At 39.3% G+C, this 20756-nt stretch overlaps 1 protein-coding gene across 1 annotated transcript in view; it reads right to left on the reverse strand.

The window, feature by feature from the left end:
• abcc4 (ATP binding cassette subfamily C member 4 (PEL blood group)) overlaps positions 1-8948 on the reverse strand; it is a 53372-nt gene extending 44424 nt beyond the window's left edge. Inside the window, exons 1-2 of the mRNA XM_080877149.1 lie at positions 8688-8948; positions 6872-6982 (exon numbers count right to left, since the gene is read on the reverse strand). Coding sequence (XP_080733275.1) covers positions 6872-6982; positions 8688-8761 — 185 coding nt within the window. The 5' untranslated portion in view covers positions 8762-8948. The remainder of the gene's footprint in view (positions 1-6871; positions 6983-8687) is intronic.
• Positions 8949-20756: the final 11808 nt, after the last annotated feature.

Raw genomic sequence — 20756 nt, forward strand, 5'->3', positions numbered from 1 at the left:
TGCTGCTCCGTCCACGTGCAGAATCATGTCAGGAAAAGTCGGGAGAAAGCGCTAGAGTCCAATTTGGGATTACTTTGAATATGACTGTGTTTTGGATAAAGCAAGTATCTTGTAGTGGAAAGAGACAAATTATTATTTCTAAAGGGAAAAAAAATCCCACAAACCTTAAAGTGCACTTGAAAAGCTCACACAAGAAGGCTAACCTAGCTTACCTTGAGAAGGTAAGGGAGCACACTCCCCCTCCTCAAAGAGCTCCCCCCACTCAAACCTCATCCCCAGAGAACAGAAGCTAATCCCATGCAAGGCAGCGTGATGCATCCCGAGACAACAGGACTGGGATATCTACATAACTGTGTGAGTCAATTGCCTTCAAAAAGTTTATCAATTCACTTGAACCAAAATTACGAACACGTGGTGCTGCAAGAGTTAATAGTCTCAATACCTGAGGATAAGCAGAAGAGCATGACTTATATGATGAAACTGGGATTTTGTTACACTTAATTATTGCAGACACAACTAAAACTATAACTGAAACTAATCAAAACTAAACCGAAACTAAGGATTTTCAAAAAGATAAAAACTAGACTAAACTAGCAAACAATTGGTAAAAACTAATTAAAACTGATATAAAGTTGAAAATCTGAAGTCAAAACTAAATAAAAATACAAACTAATGAAAATTGCAAAACTATTAAAACCCTGGTGCAGAGATTGGCTAATCTGACCAGGAAATGTTATAAAATGGATTGTCGGAACAGTCAGCGTTAAAGTCACCTTTGACAGTCCAGACTAAGATGGCATTGGACATCTTCAGGGCGGAAAAGGGTTGGTGTGACCAACGTGTGGTTTGGCTTGTTGTATGTATATTTCAAGATGATACAGCTCTGGATGAACCAGTTACCAGGGCATGGAAGGAGGACAGACTCATTAAATGAGGAGAAGGATTTTTCTGGGATTGGAGATCCTCTGGGTGAGTGGTTGACTAAAAGCATGCATAAAATAAAAGCTATCTTTTGTTATTGATTGGTAATAGATTGATAATTGGCCACATTTACAGCTGTATTGGCTTGTTGTGGACGTAGTCTACTTCATGTTTAAGCACTCTAATTAACAGATTGAAAATAGTGACGGCAGCATGGTGGCACGGTGGTTAGCACTGTTGCCGCTCAGCAAGAAGGTCCTGAGTTCAATTCCCCCATCAGGGGGCATGCAGCTTGTGGGGATAGGTTAATTGGATAATCCAAATTGCCATTAGGTGTAAATGTGCGAGTGAATGTGAGTGCGAATGGTTGTCTATGTCTATGTGTTCGCCCTGCGACAGATTGGCGACCTGTCCCCGCCTCTCGCCCTATGACAGCTGGGATAGGCTCCAGCGCCCCCCGCGACCCTGAAAAGGATAAGCGGAAGGGAATGGATGGATGGATGGATGGAAAATAGTGACATTAAAGGAAGAATATGCAGCGCCACCCTGTCAGATGCCAGTGACGGTGGGGCTCAGTGATGAATCAGGTGAGCCGGATTCATGGCTGATTCAAGACAAAGATTCCCCAGCTGTGGTCAGTGAGGGAAAAACAGGGGGAAATAAAATTGAAAGAGGCATTTATAAACATTTATGTGTGAAGTGGGATAAAAAGGGGGTGTTTTACTGTTATTTCAGCATCAGCATTATTATTGCATCAGAATCATATAACAAGCATTGCATTAATCATTTCTTGAAGCTATTGACATTACATTAACATTTGTATTACAGTGATTGTTATAACCTCAGGTTAATCTTCTATTTACAGGTGTCAGCATAATCATATGATCTTTCATTGCAGGTGTAACCATGATCATCTTTATACATACAGTGGGGCAAAAAAGTATTTAGTCAGCCACCGATTGTGCAAGTTCCCCCACCTAAAATGATGACAGAGGTCAGTAATTTGCACCAGAGGTACACTTCAACTGTGAGAGACAGAATGTGAAAAAAAAAATCCATGAATCCACATGGTAGGATTTGTAAAGAATTTATTCGTAAATCAGGGTGGAAAATAAGTATTTGGTCAATAACAAAAATACAACTCAATACTTTGTAACATAACCTTTGTTGGCAATAACAGAGGTCAAACGTTTACTATAGGTCTTTACCAGGTTTGCACACACAGTAGCTGGTATTTTGGCCCATTCCTCCATGCAGATCTTCTCGAGAGCAGTGATGTTTTGGGGCTGTCGCCGAGCAACACGGACTTTCAACTCCCGCCACAGATTTTCTATGGGGTTGAGGTCTGGAGACTGGCTAGGCCACTCCAGGACTTTCAAATGCTTCTTACGGAGCCACTCTTTTGTTGCCCGGGCGGTGTGTTTTGGATCATTGTCATGTTGGAAGACCCAGCCTCGTTTCATCTTCAAAGTTCTCACTGATGGAAGGAGGTTTTGGCTCAAAATCTCACGATACATGGCCCCATTCATTCTGTCCTTAACAGGGATCAGTCGTCCTGTCCCCTTGGCAGAAAAACAGCCCCATAGCATGATGTTTCCACCCCCATGCTTCACAGTAGGTGTGGTGTTCTTGGGATGCAACTCCGTATTCTTCTTCCTCCAAACACGACGAGTTGAGTTTATACCAAAAAGTTCTACTTTGGTTTCATCTGACCACATGACATTCTCCCAATCCTCTGCTGTATCATCCATGTGCTCTCTGGCAAACTTCAGACGGGCCTGGACATGCACTGGCTTCAGCAGCGGAACACGTCTGGCACTGCGGGATTTGATTCCCTGCCGTTGTAGTGTGTTACTGATGGTGACCTTTGTTACTTTGGTCCCAGCTCTCTGCAGGTCATTCACCAGGTCCCCCCGTGTGGTTCTGGGATCTTTGCTCACCGTTCTCATGATCATTTTGACCCCACGGGATGAGATCTTGCGTGGAGCCCCAGATCGAGGGAGATTATCAGTGGTCTTGTATGTCTTCCATTTTCTGATGATTGCTCCCACAGTTGATTTTTTCACACCAAGCTGCTTGCCTATTGTAGATTCACTCTTCCCAGTCTGGTGCAGGTCTACAATACTTTTCCTGGTGTCCTTCGAAAGCTCTTTGGTCTTGGCCATGGCGGAGTTTGGAGTCTGACTGTTTGAGGCTGTGGACAGGTGTCTTTTATACAGATGATGAGTTCAAACAGGTGCCATTCATACAGGTAACGAGTGGGGGACAGAAAAGCTTCTTACAGAAGACGTTACAGGTCTGTGAGAGCCAGAGATTTTCCTTGTTTGAGGTGACCAAATACTTATTTTCCACCCTAATTTACGAATAAATTCTTTACAAATCCTACCATGTGGATTCATGGATTTTTTTTTTCACATTCTGTCTCTCACAGTTGAAGTGTACCTCTGGTGCAAATTACTGACCTCTGTCATCATTTTAAGTGGGGGAACTTGCACAATCGGTGGCTGACTAAATACTTTTTTGCCCCACTATATTGCAGTTTGTTGCTCATTATAGAGTTGTGCTCAAGTTAATAAGGGTTAAAAGCTACAGTCAACGCGATGTTTGGCTGATCTATGGACTGGAGTGACTTCGAGCATAGAAGGCCGCATGCGCTTACATAACACTGATATCATGTTTTTCTTTGTGATCTTTTATTCAGTTATATCGTTTGTTAAGTTTTAAGTAGTGGCAGTTGATTAAACAACATTCCTTTAATATTACATACCTGATTCAGAGAATTACACACAGATCAACTTAACAATCTGCAAAACCTTGTAGCTGCAATGTTGTGTCTCCATAAGGGACAGTTGGCTCCAGGAGATAAGTGGGAGTCAGTGCCTGTCCTCGAGGAGGAGAGAATGTTCCTTTGCTGTGTCAAAAGTAGTCAACAAGTTCATATTGAAGTGAAATTCATATTATTACAGGTTTTGTTTCTTGGCAATTCTGTGGACGCAGGCTCTGGGCGGAGCCAGGAGTTGAACAGATCTATCATGTCAATTAAATTGATTTCATTCCCTGGCACAGGATGACGAGACTGGAGCGACAACACTGGATAGGAGAAAGTCTGATACTTTCTAAGATATGAGGTCACTAACCTTTTCTTTTAATTTTCTAGCTCCGTTGATTTGACACATGGGAATGTGTCAAAAGGGGGGGGGGGGGGGGGGGGGGGGGGGGGGGGGAGTTGAGTTTTAACATCAAACAAGGGTTATATGAACATTTTTATGACTTGATTTGTGTTTTAATAACTTAGGTATGGTAAAGCTTAAGCTAATAGTGACCCGAAAGGTTTCCGGACTTTTTTAGAGAATCAGTGAGAAGCATAAATCATTATTTCCATGTTTGAGCGTTAATCATTAAAATGAACTGAATAGCGTTTAGAAGATAAAATGCCTGTGTTCATGAGAAGCTGAGTACCACACTGGAGAGGAAACCGTGGGACGGTAGGCGGAAGGAAACACATGAATTTTGTGAAAACGGGGGGCGAATGTTAGAATTAAAATGGCTAATTTGTTTTTGATGTCTTTTGTTAAAATGAGTGGTTTTAATAATTTTCAGACACACCTTGCAAATGTGCTTATAATGAGTTGGCACTCTGTCTTTTGGTTCGGCGTATGTCCCTGGGACATTCTGAATATTCTAAACCAATTCTGAATCACCAGAAGATCAGTAGATAACAACATTAGATTATTAGAGCTAGGGAGAGAGGTGTTTTGGTTTTCTGTCTCTTACAGAGAAAGGAACAGACACCAGACGAGGTCACGGAGATACGAGGATCCCTCGCAGCAGAGACAGACACAGTGACTGCCAAGGCACCAACTGGGTTCAAGTGTCATGGCGTTTGGGCTCGGATTAGTCACCTCAAAAGGATGGATCCCATAAACACAGCAATAACCATGAATGGGTTGGCGGAAATCCAGGAACACCAGACCAACGAGGTTCGAGAGGCTCTTGGTCAAAAGGGGGACACGTTCCTGTTCCTTTTTCTGGGGGACACAGTTGTGACCAGAGGATACACAGATCGTTGTTTGACATCGGGGCAGAATAATCCCCTGATCTGTGTAACGACTGAAGGGTTGTCTAACCCCTGAGGTTGAAGAAAGAAGAGCAGAGGATCACCCAACTGGAAGACACTGGTGGCTGCAGCAATAAAATAAAGGCTAAAAGCTCCTCGGACAGAGGTTCTAGTCTGAGTATGTCTGAAGGGTATAAGGTAGCACCGAAATAAAGCTGTGGAAGAACTGGGGAGTGATGGGAGTATCATCTGTACCTACTATTGTTGTTGTAATAATAGTTTTTCTTGCATCTGAACTGCGCAAACACAGAGGTCATCTCACGTATGGTTCACCCAACAGGGGGACAAAGGGCCTCAGGGGTAAGAAGAAATGAACCCGGCCACACTGGATTACAGGGTGTAGGTGAGCTCTTTATTCTAAAGAGCTCAACAGGGGGAGTGTGGGATTATAATATTATTTTATGCCATGTTAGACCCCTAATTAAAGATTGTGAATTATTATGTAGTTTTAGTTTGCATTATTCTCCTGAATTAGAAGAAGGTGATAACTATTGCATTTTTTAAACTGATTTGCATTACATTAGACTGCTGATTTATTGTGAATGAATGATATTGTTTTATGATGCATTATACTGCTGAGTTATAAGAAATACTGTTCGCAGAAAGTCATCGCCTTATTTGTCTGATTAGAAGAGAACAGAACATACTGGAGAGGTTTTCTGCCCCATCTCAGCAGGAGCAGATAAACAGGGAGCCAAGGTCGTAGCTTAGGCGCTGTGTGAGAGAAAGAATGTGAATGTTTAGGCTTTTATGATTAGGTGGGGGCCACTAGAGGCTATAAGAGTTTGATCAATGCTCCACCATTTTGAGATCTGATGCTGTCTGCGTACGGTGTCCATCTCCCACGCGTGTGATCATTAAAATCATCGTTTGACTCAACCCGGCCGGACCAGTGTTGTTATTTTGGTTTTTCCTCTTGTATCCATCCCCAATATTTGAATCCGTAACAAATCATAGTTAAACACATTTAGTGTAGTGTAATTTCCTCCAAACTTCTGTCATGTGGTGACTTAAACACAGAGCAACATAGAACTGAATGGATCATCTCACCGTAAAGTGTGATCCAAAACAGCTGCCCTATATTTCCTCATGCCACCACTATTTAAAAAAAAAGTTATAAAAATTGTCATTTAATGTTATATCTTACAAGATTCTCTATTGGAGACAGTACAGGTGACAAACATGTATAAAGTCCATTTCTACTCTTGCTGATCACTCGACGATTTTCCTACTGCAACCCTCATTCCTTCAAACAGCGCTTTTATTCTATGCGTAGAGCACTTTGTCTAACTTTCATATGTAAACTCAACACTCTGATGTGAGGGGACAACTTGGGGTTCAAATCTTGTCCAGGGTGCAGAGGGGATTGAACCATCAACCTTCAAAATAGCAGATAACCTACTTTACCCCCTGAGCCACAGCTTCTCAAACAGTACAGAGAGAAAATATTATTTATATAGTTAAAAAAAAAACAACAACAACAACAAAAAAACCAGCCCAAAAAGTGATTTGTCAGTTATAAGTATTTCCCATAACAAATACCTTGAAGGAGAGGGTAGTGAGTGGTATCACTTAACATTTAGAAATGGGTAAATGACCCAACTCCTAGGTATACTGGTGTGGCTGTATCTCAGGTGGTAGAGTAGGTCACCTACTAATTGGAAAGGCTGGTGCTTCAATCCCTTATACCGGACCTTGGTGTAGCCCCTCAGTTCATCCATGTTAGAAAGAAGCCTTCAAACTCAACACCAACACAGTCAGACGCATGTGAATGAGCTAACAAAGCCACCAGATGTGATAGTGTCTTAGTACATAGATGTAAAGCTTCTCTACCTCTGCAGGTCCTGTCCCAGTTTCTCCGACCGGTCCTCTGCAAGCACTTGGTACATATCATCTTCCTCCAGCCTACGTTTGTACCCCGCCCGGAACAAAGGATTCAGCCACCTGAGGGAAAAATAAATCCAAGAGTCAGAGGGAAGTGGAAGCAGATGTCGAAAGAAAGAGGAGAGACCGTAGTTTATGGTTTAATTTAGCTGATCATCAACTCTACATGGTGTTAGAGCCGTGCAAAAAAAACATGTAATATGCTTGCAGCAATGAAAAAAAACAACCTTAAAATGACGTGAGAAATGTGTGGTAAAGCAGGACTTCATAACATGATGGGCTGGAGGCACAGATGGATTAATAGATATACAGATTCAAACAAATAAAAAAAACCAACAGCACTTACATAAAAGCAAGGATCCAAAATGCAGGTCTTTGTTGCTTGTTTACCTCACTTCGTGTCCATTTCATTTCTTTGTGTGTTTTGTAGTCACATTTTAATGGATTTCCTTTTCTCTCTTGACTCCTGTGTAGTTTATTTTGCACGCAGAAATGTCTCTTTGCACACACAGTGTTTTTCACTGAAGCCGTGCCAGGCCCAAACTGGAACTAATTGCACGCATTTTTGCAGATGCCAAAAAGCAGACACTCACATGACGCCGCAGAACTATCGGGCCCAAAATTGGGACCACTGTTTACCAATGGCTATAGGAGGTGTTTACTAATGATTTACACAGTCAGTCTGTAGATTGTGTTGGACTTTTTTTTCTTTTTTTAAAAAGATTACCACAACTCTGACAAGCTTAGACTCTTTTAAGGGATGCTCAAGCGTCCCTAAATGTCTTCATAGCACCCATTAAAAACAAATAAAAGAAATTGTCTAAAGCACAGTGGACTGACTTTATATGGTTAAGAGACTTAGCTTAAAAAAGCTGTGGATGCTTCTCCTCTAATCTGCTTTTCTACAAACTGTTCTTTAACTTTGGAAAATAGTGGTCAGCAGGACTGAGCCTTTGCCTCAGTCACTACCACTGTGACAGTACTATATTTAAATGTCTAAATAGATTGAGTTTGAAGGCAACATTTTAATATTTATCAGATTGAATTTAGGTTTCCAAAGGTGAAAAGGACTGAATGGTTGCACCATTTTACATAAATATTAAAGCCAATTTATTATATGCATGGCATTATCCTTGGAAACTGAGCCCCCCTAAAGGTTTTAACTTAGACTCGCCCCTGGTGTAACTCAAGGGAGATTCTTTGGAAGAGAAGTAACAGCGCGTTGCCACTGGGCTAGTGCAAGGTAAACACGTCCAATTACCTGTAAAAATTAAAGAGCACAGGTGTATTAACAACGGCTACGTTCTACTCAGGAGGTCCTGCTTCTGTTCGCGAGGTTATAAGTTGCTGGGAATTGAGAAATCAAACTCCGTGAGCTTGACGTGAGTGGTAAAGGAAACCATCGTGTACAAAACAGCAAAAAACAGCTTGATCGTCCACACAAACAAACATCCCATTGCCAGTAAACAATTGACATTTGAAGCGGCGGTATTCAAAATAACTCAACGATAAAGCTTTGAATAAATATATACAGGATGCTTCTGACATTAAAGACTTGCCTAAAGTTTAAATTCTGTAACGAAAACCAGTCAACCGCGTTTTAGCCAAGCACCCGACTTCTGGTTTTCAGCAACTTTCGGTTTAAGCTGTTTTATGGCTCCACTTACTTTAAAAACAACATTTAGAAAACATATACATTTCTCCACATCCTTTATACGTGTTTTCAAGTTTCAACGTTAGCCCGCAGGACGTTTTATTAACTTACCAGAAAAATATCTTGGACAAAAAGTTCGCGGTGGCAGCCGGGTTCGTCTTGGTATCTTCACTGACTTTTTCCATCGTAGCCCACGCTCACACCGCAGGTTCCCTTCAGCTCTTTCCCCTTTAAAAAACTGCTCCTCGTGGCTATGTGCCGTGGCTTTGGAGCAGACATATGTTACGCGGAGGTCAGCAACCTCAAGGTGCGTTACATATCCTGTAAAACACATGGGCCTTCTCCTTAGAAGCGGTCATAAAAAAAGAAAAAATAGAATAGAAATGTCTTTAATCGCTCCGCCCCGTCACACCCAATTGGTTAAAACAGTCGTGCACGCGCACTGACTGTGTGGCTGCGGTGCATTCACGTAACATGTTTAGAATGTCAAAGAGTCCAGTTTACCTATGATTTTTCTTCTTCTTTTTGGTCATTGATGAGGAAAAAGTAGTATTAAAGATACTGCAGATAGTTCTCTTTCTAATATGGAAGAGTCCTTAACACCTTCAGTTTTCAGATGCAGAAGCAATGTGTCTGTGAAGGTTCTCAGTCATCCAGGTCATCGTAGTCAAATGAGCGTCTGGACTTCTTTAATAAAAGAATAAAGCAGTAATAAAGCAATATTTGTACCGCATTACGTTTTAAGGTACAATTGGCATCAAAATTAAGGAAAAAATTGACTTTACTGTAAAAGACCCAGATAGCAAGAAAACATTGAAACAATGTTGAGTCAATATCAGGCTGTGTCATTGAATCAACGTTGAAGTGTGACGTTGACCTAACGTCACTCTTGCACCCTTTTTTAACGTTGAAACAACGTCAGGTTTTGATGTTGAATCAATGTTGAAACCTGACATTGATTCAATGTTATATTTTCTAATACTGTTGACATTGAAACAATGTCAGATTCTGATATTGAAACACTGTTGAGCTATGGTGCTGATTTTCCACCTCTTTCACACAGTTGCTTTTTATTAAAACAACAGTTAAATCATGACTGGAAATCTACCTTTCTTTATAGGTATTTTAACCAATACTAAACTACTGCAATATCCTAAAATAAGAAAGCATTGCATGTGATGTAACAGAGAAAAAAAAAATAAACAAAAAAAGGTCAATAGGCATGTTTCGTTTGCTAAATACTTTATTAAAAGACAGTTTCCTATTTACGTTTATATGTTTCACAGAAGTTTGTAATTTTTTACTCCGGGATGGGGATGCATGATGTGCGTCCTGCACCACCCAAACGATCTGGGTGGTATCGGAGCCATTTCTGCACTGCTTGTGCAAAGACAAACTCGGACATAGAGTTTGCCCCTAACTGCTGCGTCAGGCCATCTAGGACAAAAATACACACACACACACACACACACACACACACACACACACACACACACACACACACACACACACACACACACACACACACACACACACACACACACAAAATAAGTGAATTAGAGCACATGAATAAGCTCTTGTTAACTGTCTTCAGCGGGGAGAAAGTATGTAAACTCCTAGGCTGATAAACATGAAAGTCACCAGGCGTAAATCTGCAAACTGCCGCATTTGATTCCCAAAGAGCTATGAGCGGAAAAAGTGATAAGTCTTAGCATGGTGTGCCGTGTATCCTTTAAAACAAAATAAACATGGAGTCCTCGGGCTGTACAAACTACAACCCGTGGACTAAACAAGCCAAAGACCAAAGACTCCATCTCCAGATTAACCGGACATGAAAGTCTTGTTATTAAGAAAGACAAAGTAATATACCATAAAAATGGTAAAACTTACCAAATATGCATCTGCACAGCGCTGTATCTTTAAATGCCCTTTTTTGCTTTGTCTGGTCCTTGGTTTTTCCCCTGCCCAGTTTAGTACCGAGGCCAGCTCGTTTGTAATGGCATAAGCCATTACACGGCGGACTCGCACCTCCAGTGTGGTCCCTCCAATCAAGGCAAAGCGTCTCACCTATAGACACATTTTAAGAGATGGAATTAGCGTGTCTCATGTCTTAAATGTGTATGCAAGTGCTTGTGTGTTTAATCAACAGGCCGTTGTTATGTATTTAAATCACATCTGACAGCTATTACACTTTATAGTTACAAAGTGTACATAACCTTTATATACTTACCATTGCCTTATTTGCCTCTTGTGATTGAAGAGCTGCCTCTGCATTGTTTAGCTCCTCAATGTTGTGCAAGGGCAAATCCAGAGGCAGTACCCCAGCATCTACCGATTCATTGCAGCCGGTATTGCGGATGGCTCTGACCTCCTCACGGAGTTCGTTAACAGCTCTCGTCAGGTCTGACAGAAAAAGATAATTTTTTTTTTAAGTATTTAAGAATACAGACAACTTATCAAAAGTTTCCTTGTGTCACACACAGATATGTACAAAGACACTAGACAGTATTTTATTACCTGGTATTTTCACTCGAGGGGCCTGGGGAAACCATTTCTTTGTGGGCTGCTCATCCTCTGAGTCACTATATGTATACAGGGGATTTGGTCTAAAGAAAAAAAGTTGAAAACGGTCATAAGTAATTACAAATGTGCTTTTGGAATATTTTTTCCTAAAGTTACAGTTTGATTTATAACAACACAAACAGGAAACGGAGATGTGCAAGAAGGTACAGTATACAAGGAATTTTTGAAGTGCACAAGTGTACACGGCTTTGCATTTATAAAAAGTTTACAAGCTTCCACTTTTTGGACTATATTATGTGGTGATATTGCAGTATGCAAGCTCCACATGTATAAAAGACAAGATCATAAATTCTTAGCAATCAAAGATATGTTTGTGAAATAAAAAAAGTTTTACTTGTGCTTTCTTTTATGACTGGTCTGAGTTTCAGCTTCGGACTGAAGGTCAGACGTATCACAGTGTTCACTTAGATATTTCTGAAGACTGCGTTCTGCTTCGTGAAAATCTGGAAGTACAAACACAATGTATGGCCAGACATAAATTAGGACACGAAAAACTTGTTATTGTTACATTTATACAACACCAATCCAGATGATACCCACCATGGCTTATTAGAAGTCGGACTGGTGCATAGGTGAGCCATGTTGCACCAGGATGAACTCTCCTCTTTACTGCGTCGTGGATCCTGAATGTGTCTCACGGAGGATATGGAGGCCATGACAACTTCTCCCCATTTATCCATGATCTAGGGACTATTTCTGTACCACCAGTGCTAAACTGCACAATGCACCAGTCTTTCATTTTTATCTTTTTTTTAATTTGGAGTCCTTTTTTGCCCTGTCTAGGATAAACAGGAAACAGATAATTACAATATATTTCATAGTCACTACAAAACTTGATCTATTGATTAAACTAAATAATAAATAATAGCTTAAAATGTATATAGGCAACAATTACAAGCAAACCCGTATATGTAAGCATTTAAACACTGAAGATAATAAAATTAACAGTATTTTGTATAAGTCTGCCATTGTAGGAATTCATAGCACCGAGACAAAAACGTGGCGCACAGTGTGGCGTCAAAATAGGCGCACACCTTTGACGCTGCGTTTTCTCCGTCTTCCTCGTCCACACGTAAATGCTAAACGCAGTTTACGTGTGGACAAAAGGTGCAAACGCAAGTTAGGTGAGCGTGCAGCGTAAAGTTTGAATTGAGTGCGAATCGAAGCGGGTGCTCTCCAATCATTAAAATTAACAAAGTCATTGAACACATTTATACAGTTACCTTTACGTTTATCAATCATATATCACAGATTTACAATTGTTTGTAGTACTATGCTAAAAAGCAACTACAGAGCGAAAGTCTGGGTCAAGCGCCGAGGCGACGGCAAGAACAAAGGAACCCTCGAAGCGTTAAAGCTAGCTTTGTAAGGGAATATAACGGAAAAGTATGAAACGAAAATGTTTTCTTTGTTGATAGACTTTGTTTGCAGTGCAATTTATTTGTTGCCGGATTGTAAGATGAAAGTAGACACAATTTCGGGCTCCCACATTTTATCCGAAACTTTACATTAACAAGTTTTTTTTTGTTTTTTTTACTGTTATTCAAATGCAACCGTGGAAATAACGAATAGAACAAAACTCATTAATTCTTACCTTATACTAATCGTGGTGCAGGCCAGTGCAGTGCATGAACTGATGCCTTCTCCGGTCAATTCCGCTGAGAGTAAATCTAATGTCCCGCTCTACTGTACAAGACAATGGTTACCTGGAGGGATGTACCAATGTGATAGGGGTGCTGCGGAATACTCCAAGTGGTAGCAGCTTTAATTTCCCGCTCAACCATAAATCGATGGTTTTTCAACGTGATTGTTGTCACCTTGTCAACTATAAATAGATCAACAATCAACGATGACAGAACAACAGTGAATCAATGTTATGTCAATGTCAGTGTCAGGTTTCATCAGTATTTCAATGTTGTTTCAACATTGGTTTTGTGTTGACATTTCAATCCTGACGATTCTGATGGTTCAGATGGAAAATCAACATCTGTTCAATGTCTCCTTGCTATCTGGGGAGCTCAAACGTGTCCATATAAACTTCCTGTGTGTCAGATGCTTTGAGCTTATCCTCATTAGTCAGCAAAATACGTTCCTCATAGGGCTTGCCTTGTAGCTGTGAGGTCTCACTTGACTGTATTTAAGTTATGATAACAATGTATCATAAACGAAATTGTGTCTGTCCTGTGGGACCCAACCTGAGAGTTTTCTACTCAAAAGTTTCCATGGCAAAGGAGGTGGCATTTGTTTGCTTGCTTGCTGTGACTTTATGATCCCAGAGGCAAACACACTGATGTGAGGTAGACACAAAGAGAATATCCTATAAATAAAGAGCAGGTTGTTGATGAGCGAGGCTGTCTGACATTCAAGAGGTGTTTCCTGCTTTGACATAAAAGACCAGAGATAGAAAAAGAGAGCAGGGACTAAAACACCTACCTCCTCTCCTTCTCTCACTAATTTCCCCTTATTCACTGAAATTCAGTCAAATATAACCAGGGTAAATGAATGTCCTGACAGTCTCAGTCTAATGATAACAAAGCTGCATGTTCATAGCTCCTAACCTCACATGTTACTTTATACTACGGTTGATGTTTAGCTAGCGCTGACTGGGAGAAAGGCCAAAAGAAGAGAAGCCAGCAGGAGATTATTACAAGCAGCTGAGCTCAACCCAATAACATTCATCTAAACTACTTTCGCTTGCTATCCTAAGTTGTGTGGCAGGTCTGCTTAATTTCTCACATGTTGTAGTTTCAGGTTATTTTCATTTCTTCAGTGCTCAACAAGGCAAAGGTGCATTATTTTCACAATTCTTCAGCATGCTTTATTGACTTGGGTCAGGGTGACCAGACAACTGCCGCTTACAACATATACATTACACTATAAACCAAGGGGATGGTTCTGTGGGAAAAACCCAATAAATCAGCAGTTTCCCTCCTGTCGTCCTGGGACCTTTTTGTACCACTTTCTGGTTTTAAATGCATGCCATTTCCACTGTGTTCAGTGGAATATAACCAAACTTGCCAAAGGATTTTTTTTTTTTAATTTTAAAATTTCAGTGTGAATTTCTTAAATCAGCCTAAAATGGCTGAGCAACAGAAATCCTCACACCCTTTACTCTAGGGACCATTTTCGGCCCCATTGACTTCCATTATAAACGCTATTTTTCATCCCAAAATTATTATTATATGATTTTATTTATTCATTTTGCTTTGGATGTCAATGAGGACTCAGGGCCTTGAAATTTTAATTTTTATATTTGTCCACCAGGTGGTGCAATTTTTTCACTTTTTGGCCAGTGAACGAAATGAAGTAAATTTTCGTATTTATTCCATAGACTTTCTGCTGAATAAATGATAATTCTGTGTCACTAACAGTCTTAGACAATGGGGTGTATGTGTAAAAAAAGAAAATAAAGGTTTTTATGCCTAAAAAAAGAAAAAAAATACACATGCACACACACACGCACACACACACGCACACCTTTTTTCCCCCGTCTTTTCTCTTAGGCCAATATGCAATACAAAAACAATAAATATAAAAGCTGGAACCAAAGCCAAATTAACTTTATTATAGAGCTGGGCGATATGAGATTTTTTCATATCACGATATGTTTTTTTCATTTCAGGCGATAACGATATCTATCACGATATGAGCCAAATAACTATATTTGTAAGATTTAAATGTGCCGTTGCTCACAAGTAAAATGTGAAATAATCAGCAGCTTGTTTTTATTTAAATATTTATTTCCCATAATAAGTTCAACGGGGTAGATGTACTTAAGGAACATGAGACTTTTTCAGATAAATAAAGGCAAATATTGCAAACTACACAAAAGGCAGCCGCTAAAGCGTTTAAGTTTCAAAATAGAACAAACGAAACAGACTAAATTGTCAATTCCACTTAGAAACAAAATATTAATTCTAAAAATAAATCTAAGTTTGTTTTACAGAAGAACAGACAAAACTGACTAACTTTTGTCAATATCAAATAAACTGAGAACTAAAAGGAAATTCTCAATCTCTCCTTGTTGTATAGCTGAGCTTTTCAAACACTTTTAACAGTTACTTTAGTCTGACAAAAGCCGAATGAAGAATTAGCGCTTCCAGTCAGAGACTGAGGCTACGTCCACATGTACACGGGTATTTTTGAAAACGGAGATTTTCCGTTTTCGTTTTAAAAAAGAATCCCGTCCACACATAAAGGCAGAAATGAAGGAAAACGCTGCTATGAACATGCCAAAGCAGCAGGTGGCGCTAGATTCCTAACCGTGCAGAAATGTTGGCCAATCAGAAGTCTAGAAGCCTCGGTGGGAAAAAGTAAACAAAGCTGGGGCATAGAAGCAGAACAGAGTCGTATGTGTGGAGGGACAGTAACTGTGTGTATATGTAAGCATTTAAACACTGCAGAGAGTAGAATTAACAGTATTGTAGAAATTCATTTCACCGAAACAATAACGTGGCGCACAGTGTGACGCATGCACCAGTTTATTGTATTTCCAGACTTGCTTTCGGCACAATTTACAGTGCACGCTACTCTGTTTTTTGTCAGACTTGAAATAGCCGAAATACCTTCACACTACGGAACTTCTTTGGCTCTTCTGTTCGACAATCTCTCCGGCATTGGAACCATCATCTGTTTTCTCTTCGGTCACGCTCGGTTGATTTTTCTAGTCGGCACACTCTTTTTTTTTTTTTTTTTTTTTTTAAATAAACTTTATTTAACAAACAATGAGTATACAACATACGAACAGATGAAGTATACAAAACAACAGAACATGAACACACAAAGCCAGGGGTAAAAGAAAAAGGTAACAATTATAAGAATACACGCAAAAATTCACATACATAAATTGTTTTGAGAGCCTTTTTGTTGGTGGAGTCTGATATTGATTGTATGTACATTTCCACATCCTTAAAATAATGACAGAAATATGGTGTTTTGTTAGTAAACTTACATTTATGGATATAAAATTTAGCTAAAAGTATTAACAAATTTATCATAAAAAAACATTTATCATGCTTCTTGGGGAACTTAAAGAAACAGAATAAAACATTTTCCCATCGTAAAGAAAACTCCCTTAAAATATGGACAATAACAAACCCGCTAAATTCCTTCCAGAATCTCTGTGTAAAAGAACAGTACCAAAAAAGATGTGTCACAGTTTCTGGATGATCCCCACAGAAAGTACAATTAGTATTTATGTCCCTTTTAAATTTTACCATGTAGTGACTGGCTGGATAACATTTATGTAGAATTTTAAATGAGACTTCTTTTACCTTATTTACAATCAAATATTTATGGGGGACCATCCAGACTGTCTTCCACTTGATATCTGGAACAAATCGGTTCCAATAAGATATTATATATGGGAGAGAGACGATATCTTCTTGGAATAAACTACGTATTCTTTTATTGCTATTACCAAGTTCCTGTGAAAAGCAGATTTTTCCTATTGGTGACTCAGCTGGACCAGAGAGAGTGACTGAGGTAGAGATCGAGCTGTCAGTGTTTTTATATAACATTAAAGTCCCTGAGGGTATGGCACCAAGCACCATTGAGAATTCCTGAACACTGATTGGAAAATTATATAGTGCAATAAAGTCGTTGTAAGTAAGTAGTTGTCCCTCTCTATTAACCAGCTGAGCCACCAACAGGATCCCATTTTGGATCCAAGTTTCCAGGAAAAGTGATTTATTTTTATATAAAATATCTCTGTTGTTCCAGATAAGGTATTTGTGAGGTGAGAAGTTGTGTTTATAAATGAGGGTCCACGCTAAGAGGACCTGCTTATGGAAGGATGAAAGCTTTACAGGGAGTTTCTCAACATTGTAATTACAATTTAAAACAAAATTAAAGCCACCAAAACGAGAGAAAATATAATATGGTATAAAGTTCCAGATAGAGGTAGGGTTTTTAAGAAAATGTTTAGCCCAATTAATTTTGAAAGTGTTATTTAAAGTAGAAAAGTCTAAGACGTTAAGCCCACCTGATTCGTACTTATTCATCACAACAGTTTTTCTAATATAATGCGTACGGTTTTTCCATATAAAATTAAAGAGCATACGGTCAATATCTTTACTAATTTTCTTATCCAGATGTAAGGAGAGAGCAGCATATGTTAATCGGGATAACCCTTCAGCTTTAGTAATTAACACTCTACCTTTCAAAGACAAGTCCCTTTGCAGCCACTGGTTGAACTTTTTTAGGGTTTTCTGTATAATTGGAGTGAAGTTTGAAGAGCATCTTGATTTTTGGTCTTTGGATATTAAGAGTCCCAAGTATGTGACTTCTTGTTTAACAGAGATATTACAGATAGTATTTGCAGGGCAGTCTTTAATTGCTAGTAACTCACACTTTTTAAGATTTAGGCATAAACCAGAGGCCTCAGAGAAATCACTAATCACAGTAAGGGCTGGAGGGATTTGGTTTGTATTCTTCAAGAAGAGTGTGGTGTCATCGGCTAACTGGCTGATGACGAGCTCCTTATCAGCTATGGTGATTCCTTGTACAACACTGTTTGAAATATTAGTTGCAAGAATTTGTGTACAAAGTAAAAATAAATATGGTGAAATAGGACATCCTTGGCGAATACCACGTTTCAGGTCAAATCTCGGGGTGGAGCCGTTAATCATTTTAATAGAACTATTGCCATTTGTGTATAAGGTTTTGACAGCTTTACAGAAAAACTTGCCAAAGCCAAATTTTTCCAAAGAGTGGAAAATAAATTGATGTTCAATTGTATCAAAAGCCTTATAAAAATCCAGGAAGAGAATGAAACTATTGTCAGGTATCAGATCAGAGTAATCAAGTAAATCCAAAACCAGTCTAATGTTATTAGAAATGTGTCTGTTTCTCATAAAGCCTGATTGTGTCTCATCAATAATTGTTTCCAAGACCTCTTTAATTCTGTTAGCAAGTATTAAGGCCATAACCTTATAGTCATTATTAAGCAGGGAGATGGGTCTCCAATTATCAATAAAGAGTAAGTCTTTGTTTGGTTTTGGAATAAGTGTTATGAGACCTTGAGTAAGAGAAGGGGGGAGGGTGTTATTCTCTATACTTTCTGTAAAAACCTGCAGTAAAAATGGAGCCAGGAGATTAGAAAATGATTTATAAAACTCTGCAGTCAAACCATCTGTGCCGGGAGATTTATTGGCCTTAAGTGCAGAAATGGAATTACAAACTTCCTCCACAGTCAGAGGGCTGTCACAATAACTTCTATCTTCCACAACAATAGATTTTAGGTTTTTAATATTATTGAAAAATCCTGTTGAGACAGCCTCATTATATTTTGAGTCGTATAGTTTAGTATAGAATTCGGCACAGAAATGTGAAATTTCTCTAGGATTGTCAGAGACAATGCCATTAATATTTAGTTGATGAATAGAGTTTGTTTTTGATCTGTATTTTTCAAGTCTGAAAAAGTAAGCAGAATTTTGTTCGCCCTCCTCCAGCCACCTCTTCCTGGATCTTATGAAAGCACCCTCAGCCTTGCGTCGATATAAACCGTCCAATTTATTTTGAAGTTCTAGTAAACTTAATTTATCTTTCTCTGAGATTTCTTCTGGGGACTTCTGGTAATAAGAGGCAATTCTGCTTATTACTTCTTGTTCTTCAGCTTTCCTTAATTTAGCAATTTGACTCCCGTATCTTCTCAAGAATTTGCATGCTTCAAATTTAAAAAGTTCCCAATTGGTACAAAAGGACTTCTCTCTGTTAGCTTTGTTCCAATAATAAACAATTAAGTTATTAATCTGCATGTTAACCATTTTATCTTTTAGTAAAGAATTATTTAACTTCCAATAAGAGAATTTATGAGGTATAGTATCCAGTGTAAACATTTGGACGTTAATGTGAATTGCTCTATGATCAGTGAGGGGGGTGGCAAGTATATTAACGGTAATATTATCTTTATCAATACAGTCAGAAACAAGCCAAAAGTCAATACGTGATTGCCTGGATCCTGTCTTATTGCTCCAAGTAAAGAGTCTATCATCTGGAAATTTTTCTCTCCAAATATCCACAAGATTAAATTTTCCCATAAATTTTTTTAAGTTTGCACTGTATGAAGACTGCTGCCCTGGAGGCCACCTATCAACCGTATTGTCTAAAGCAATGTTAAAGTCTCCACCAATTAAGAGGACTGAATTTGGGTATTTGGAGAGCCAGAAATTAATTCTTTCTTCTAAGGAGTCAAGTAATTTATCATTTTCAGTTTTATTATTGTAACCATATATATTTACTGCAATGAAAGTACTGTTATTGTGTCTGATTAGTGAGCAGAGGTAGTGTCCTAAGGTGTCACAGTCAGAGTGTAACACATCTCCAGAAAAAGAATTTTTAAGCGTGGCAACTCCAGCAGAACGCTCAGAGCCATGGGACAACCAGACTTCATTACCCCATTGTGATTTCCAAAAATTTGTATCAGCAGGTGTGGAATGACTCTCTTGGAAAAAGCAAAAATCTGTTTTAAATTGTTTGGCAAATAAAAACAAAGCTTTGCGTTTACATGTTTGTCTTAAACCCCTGGTATTAAGAGAAACAAATGAAAAAGACAAAGTTATTAGAAAAAAGAAAGAGAAAAAGTAAGTTCTAAACTTCCACAGCTAAGAATAGATCTATAGGATAAGGGGACCGGGTGCTGCACAATTTAGGTAGTAGAACAGTAAAAACCCTGAGTGACTAAGCTTACAAAAATACAGTATTTAACTATCTACTATGGTTTAAATATAGCTTTTTATAGATAAACACACTCTTCAACACAAAATAAAATTTTAACCTGAGGGTGAAAATATCAAGTTCACTATGCAAACAAGCTCACAGAAATGTCATTTCGGAGACTGAATAAGCGTCTCTATGAAGGAGGGAAAACTTCTGATCCACTGATGAATCCTCGGCCTCCCACGAAATAAGCCGGCTTACCCTCCTTACGGGCTTTGTCTATCATCGGCCACAGTTTGTCACGACGTTCTCTGTCCTCCCTGGACAGATCTTCAGCGAACCTCAAATGATTGTCCTGCAGGTAGGAGGATGTTTTGGCTGCTTTCCATACAGCATCTCTGTAGATTCGGGAGGTGAACTGCACGATGATGCCTCTAGGTCTGGTGCTACCTTGTCGCTTGGCTCCGAGTCGGTGTACGGTGTCGATAACGTCAGGCAGCCTACGATTTTGTTCTGGCAGAACAGACTGGCATATCACAGTCACCTTTCCCCTTACGTCTTCTTTCTCAGCCTCCTTGACTCCATGTAGTCTGAGATTCCACCTCCTGGAATATCTTTCCAACTCAGATATTCTCTGTTGGCAGTTGTCCACTCGACCTTCCTCTTTAGTTACTTTTTTTTCCAAGTCGCAAACTTTCCCCTTCATATCTTTCATTTCCGCGCACACAAAATCAATCGTCTTTTTGAGACCCTCAATCTGGAGCGTATTCTCTTTCACCATGTTCGAGTTCTCTCTCACCATGCTCTCAATGTTATCAGACCTGGTGTTTATTAGTGCCGACAGACGAGAAATTATCTCATTTACATCAACTGGGTCAGAGCTGCTGCGTTCGTACATCACCTTCTTCGGAGCTGGCGATTGGAGAGGTGTAACAGGGA

The sequence above is a fragment of the Rhamphochromis sp. 'chilingali' genome (genome assembly GCF_963969265.1).
Source record: "Rhamphochromis sp. 'chilingali' genome assembly, chromosome: 3".
NCBI lineage: Eukaryota > Metazoa > Chordata > Actinopteri > Cichliformes > Cichlidae > Rhamphochromis > Rhamphochromis sp. 'chilingali'.